This window comes from Echinococcus granulosus, assembly GCF_000524195.1.
Source record: "Echinococcus granulosus chromosome Unknown EG_S00045, whole genome shotgun sequence".
Classification (NCBI taxonomy): Eukaryota; Metazoa; Platyhelminthes; class Cestoda; order Cyclophyllidea; family Taeniidae; genus Echinococcus; species Echinococcus granulosus.
In genome coordinates, this window is record NW_020170425.1 from 25763 (window position 1) to 31199 (window position 5437).

The 5437-nt window shown below is 40.7% G+C and overlaps 1 protein-coding gene across 1 annotated transcript; it reads left to right on the forward strand. All coding sequences in view use genetic code 11, as the record gives it.

Annotated features, from left to right (window-relative positions):
• Positions 1 to 771: 771 nt before the first annotated feature.
• EGR_05721 (g-protein coupled receptor) lies at positions 772 to 2041 on the forward strand (the record flags this gene model as incomplete). The annotated part of the gene is made up of 2 exons (XM_024494970.1): positions 772 to 1074; positions 1895 to 2041. The coding sequence occupies 2 exons, from the start codon at positions 772 to 774 to the stop codon at positions 2039 to 2041; spliced, it is 450 nt and encodes a 149-aa protein (XP_024350563.1).
• Between the last annotated feature and the right edge of the window lie 3396 nt (positions 2042 to 5437).

Sequence of the window (5437 nt, forward strand, 5' to 3'; positions counted from 1 at the left end):
GAGCTGAAGTACATCCTCCTGCCCAGCGAAAATTCGTCCCTTGGGCTGGCGAAGCCCAGTGCCATAAATGGCGGTTTCGTGCCCTTAGCCCACCTCACACCTGCGCCCGACAACTGCGACTGGCTCCGCAGACTCTCCTCCCGAGACCGACCCTTCACGCACCTTGTACAGACATGCATCCTCCCCTTCTCCCTCGCACTCACAATCATAATTAACACCCTCCTTTGCATCACACTTAACCGACCGACCATGCAAACGCCCACCAACTTTCTCCTCCTCGTAATATCCTTGACAGATCTCTTTACTGGGCTACTTCCCCTGCCTATATTTGCTGCCTTCCTAACTGACTACTTTGACAAGAATCTCACAATAGGCAAGGCTTTCGTCACCTACTATTGCACTGTCGTGCTTCCTACGCTATTCCACACAATTTCTATATGGCTAACAGTTCTTTTGGCCATACAAAGGTTTATTTACGTTGTGAAACCTCTCTCCGTTCGTAAATATGCGATTTGTCGGTATCGAGGAGTTTCAACAAGTGTGGTCATTGTCGTCATTTTAGCCTTACTTTACAACGTCAACAACTTTCTGACCACATTCAACACTGGTGCAGTAGTATGCACCGATAGCCTCGGGATCATAACCAAAGTTCATGCGAAGCTGTTCAAATGCACTCCCCTAAAGGCTCCCATCCAATTTGCCATCTTACTGCTCCGTGCTTTTACAGTTCATATTGCCCCCTGCCTTCTTTTGTGTATACTCACTGCTAACATGATGGCAGCTTTAAGGGACATCGCCAGAAAGAGGAACGAACTGCTAAGGAAGCGAAACGAAATAAAAATTCTGGCTGATAAGGTAAGGTCGAAAGACTTACCCACCGAGTCGAGGGAGAATAAGGCTCGGGACCGCACTAGAAGGCAAAAAGCCAGTAATGGAGATGCCTACAAAACGTCAAGAATAATGCTGGTGGTCCTCTTGCTATTTCTAGTTGTGGAGATCCCCACCACTGTCCTCGTTGTCATGTATAGTCTTCTGCTCGCATTCCGAGCCACACCGCCGCCTTTCTTTGCAGAGGTGAGTCAAAACGCACATGGATATTTTAATTATGATACTTGTGGTGTTTTAATGCAACGCCACTGAATAAAATGCAGTAACCTTAGTATTTTTATCCACATTCTGCTTACTTATAGCTGCGATTTTTACCAAAATTCTATGTTATTGCTCTTTATTGGTAACGTATATCTAAGTATTTAGTGCTACTAACGAAGAAATTACGAAATGTGTAGCAAATTTAACGATTTTTGAATAATGTAAATAGTGGAACTTTTGCATGTTTTCAGAAGATCAATTCAAAAGAAATATTTGTATTTTAATAAGGTTGCAGAGGTTTTTAAGCGAGACTGTTCGGAACTTTGCTGAAATAGGTGAAATCTTGCAGTCATCAACAAAGTCACTGTTTCAGTGCTTAGCAGTCTGAAGATCGGAGGAAGCACTGGCAATATGGAAGTTGAATCAAGTATTTTGAGAGTTAAAGGAATTACAATTTAAATCGGGGCATTGTTGAACATCCTTATTGTGATAGGCTTGAAAACGAACCTGTAGTACGGAGTGAAGTGGTTCAAGGTAGAGGAGAAAATAGCTCCCACACTTAATGCATAATCTTATCCCTCCGTTAATAGTAAAAGGATGTACATTTTCATTTATAAGTTGGATTTGATGACGGTGAGTATTGGCTTTAAAATACACCGAGCAAAGCGTCTTCACCTCAGTCGCTAAGGTCATGCAATTCTTCTTTCGAATTCATGAAAGTTGTTATGTTGTAGATATGTAGACCGAGTAAGAAATCCTTTTTGTGCTCTTGAATGAAGATCTGAACTAACCTTTTTATTTTTAGGTGCGTGAAGTTTGCAATCTTCTAATTGTCTTCTCGTATCCATGCAATTTCGTTATCTACTTTGTCATGTCCAAACAGTTTCGAATTGCCTTTGCGTCTCTGATTCCCGACTGGTCAAAGCGGAGGCAGGAACACCGAAAAAAGTAGTTTGTTACACCTAATTGGGTGCTTATTTTTAGCAAAAATATTATGCATTGTCAAAACGCAAGCTTGTTTTCTCCTTCTGCATCAATTTTGGAGGTTCACCACTTTGTGCGTTATAACTCGAGTATTTTGAATCACTTCATTATCCACCTCTGCTGTATAGCTTCCATATTTATTTTGATCCAGTAATTTCTTAATGGAGCCGTCAAAACGTATGACATCTCTCTGTATGAAGTAAGTTGTGGTTATTTCCACTGTGTGAATATGTAGTCGGGAAAATTGCAAAAGATCAGTCTGAAGATTATTTTTTGCGAAATGGGTCTCTTTTATCCCTGTGCCGAGGTGCCGAGCCCAACCAAAGGCTAGAACATCTTTGAGATGAACTTAGTAATTGAAACCAAATAGTTTTACAAAATTTGAACACAGAATTAGATGACTGGGATCCTGATTTTTGAGGACACAGAGGAAAAAGGGAAGTAAATTGCCGCATAAAATGACCAAGGGCGTAATAGTACATTACTAGCGGTATAACTCAGTTTTGGAAACAATGAATGCCACACAAATGGGTACTAACTCGATAAGTAAAAATTGGCACCGCGTAGGAGTATTGTGGACAGAAGGCCAATAGCAACAATCATCCGGCTCACTTTCGATTTTCTTTGTGGTGAATACGTCCATTTAATGATAATTCACCCGCGGTATTCTGTTTATTACGAACAGAATTTTCTAATATTAGATATTGGCCAAGGTGTTACGTTTATAAAATCGTCGTATTCGGAAAACCCTGCAAAAAAGTGAAAATGGGTTGTTTGAGATCATTACTACTATGTGTCACGATAAATGCTATTGTTGGCTTTAATCTTCCTTTTTTGCTTGTTTTATTTTTAATGGGGCAAGCAAAGGTTACTTTGCAGATAAAGGGTAATCATGGATTATGGATAATGAAGATATTAAGAAAGTGTCTCCTACGTATCTTTCTAACCTTATTGTTCCAACATCCTGGGGGAAAGAAAATGCATTGCATAGCAAAGCCTCGTTACAGCCACACAAATTTAGGAAATGCGGGTCACGAAAGACCATAAAATCGTAGCATCAAATGGAGGGAAATCCCAAATACGGCAATAAAAGCTTGTAGACTAGCATGTCATTAAAGTGCTAGGTATCATGACCTCGCAGTCCCGAGACCTTGCCCCCCTCGTTCACACTTGATACCTTTGCACCTTGAAGCAGTAAACAAAATCTTCCCCCACTTTGCATTCACATGCCTTTATCACTAAGACGCAGATTTCGTCAAGACCTTCAGTGGCAAAACAAAAGATGGAGTATGGCAGTACCTCCATCATAATGAGATTAAGCCACCTTATCGCTGCGTTCACATTCACAGTACAATAACCCAAATTTGCAAATAGGGATATGTAAAGTGCCTTTGGTGAGTTTCTATCAGCTTGTATGGTTTTAGTTCAAATTGCATTAAATTTGAAAATTGCCCTCCACAATATGAATGCCTGTGACATTTAAGCACTTCATTTAAACGGTGATTCAGATCGAAGCGAGAATCTGGTTATTTTGCTTTAAATACAGCTTAGAATTCGTTACCCTTGAAAACAATTTCTGCAATCGCTTGTCCAAGGCTTAACAATAAACAATTGCTCTCAATAGCAGTCCTTTCTGGTATCATGATAAGATATAAAGTCTTACGCGAACATTTAAACGCATCCTTTGAGCATCTTCAAAGACTGGATATCTCACTTACAGTAGAATTCCGGGTGTCTCCTCTCTTTGAGGCAATGAATTTTCACCTGCACATCAACCTCAGTGATTTGAATCGCTGCCTATCACATATCCCGGAGCCTTACATATGCTTTACCACCTTTGTACATTTTTATAATCTAGGCACTTCTTGGAATTAGGCAAAATCTTCAATTATAGACATATTGATGGAGTCTGCTCTAATGGAAGCAATTTCTTAAAAACAAAATTCTCAACATAATAACTGATATTACATTAACAATGTACAGGAAGACACTTTTATTACTTCACCGAGATTTGAACTGATTAGAAGTGGCGAAAAGCTTTTTCGTTCGTTTGTGGTAGTTCAGATTAGGTCAGAATATGGGGGCTAAGAGGTGGTTATGCACATTTACCCATTGTTTAATGTTTATGAGGATATTGCATCAATTGACCAGGATTATCAGCCCATGTTACTTTATCTAACTGCTCAGAGGCTCTATAAAAGTACCTTGTACTTGTAAAGTACTCACATCGCTTATTTACTACTTAGGCTCACACCGATGGGTGTTATGGTGACCCTGTACGCCCTGGTGTCGTGAAGGGAAGCTATTCCACCTTTTCAGGCTAAACCGCCATTCTATTCTTGCTACAACAGATGAGTCATACATTTTGGCTTGGGCAGTAAAAAGTGTGCTGAATTAGTGTTGTCACAAATAGTCACCAATACAACAGTAGAAATTAATTTCAACATTTTAGAATGTTTCTAAGATAATGGCATGTAGGAGCATGCTCTCACGTGCGTTCACGCGTGGTGAATTAATCGTCTACTCTGCGTCTGTCATGGACCGATAAGTATTGTGTCGGCGAAGGCTAAGCTCTGGACGAGGCTGTCAGCTGTTGAAGGGCGCTGGAGCGAGCGTGCATTGAAGGAGGAATGACTGTCATGAGAACGTGAGCACAAGTCGAGTACATAGAAGACCTATCCCCAAAGCGAAGGGCTGGGATACACACTTTTGTAATCCGTCATGATAGCAAAGTTGTGGGAATGAAAGGATAAAAGTAGGTAGCTTATGGTTGGATCGCAGTTTATCGGAAAGTTGGAGAGATTTGAGTTGGCGTATGGGGTATCCTAAGCTCTCACTGGACTCGGTGGAAATCCACCCACTGCTGGTTTTACGCCAATAGGCCTCATCGGAATCAGTATGGCATTTTCCATACAAAATGCGCACGAACTTTTCCCTCCCGTATGGCATGAAATGTGAAGGAATGTTAGAGTTGCCTTATATTTTTTAGCAAATGTGATGCGAATCGCTGGCTTAATTTGTAGTAATGTGCCTTCTGAGAAGTATTTACCGCCGATATGCAGTGCACAAGGATAAATTTGCCTAATAACTTTTGGCAAGACCATGTATTTTCTTTATTATAGTATAACAGAAAAGATGCAAAAATTCCAAAGCTACTGGTATGTATATTTAATGACGGCCATATTTGTAGAGCTGAGCACCCTGGAGGTGTCTACAAGCCCAGAAAAAGTTCTGGTTCAGCTGTTCTCCATGCATTCTAGAGATTCCTGGTCTCACTCACCCCCTCCTGATTGACTTATATCAAGCATGGTTGTGCCCCAAGTATATTAATAATCACCCAAAGGCCGGGCTTAATCAGCTATTA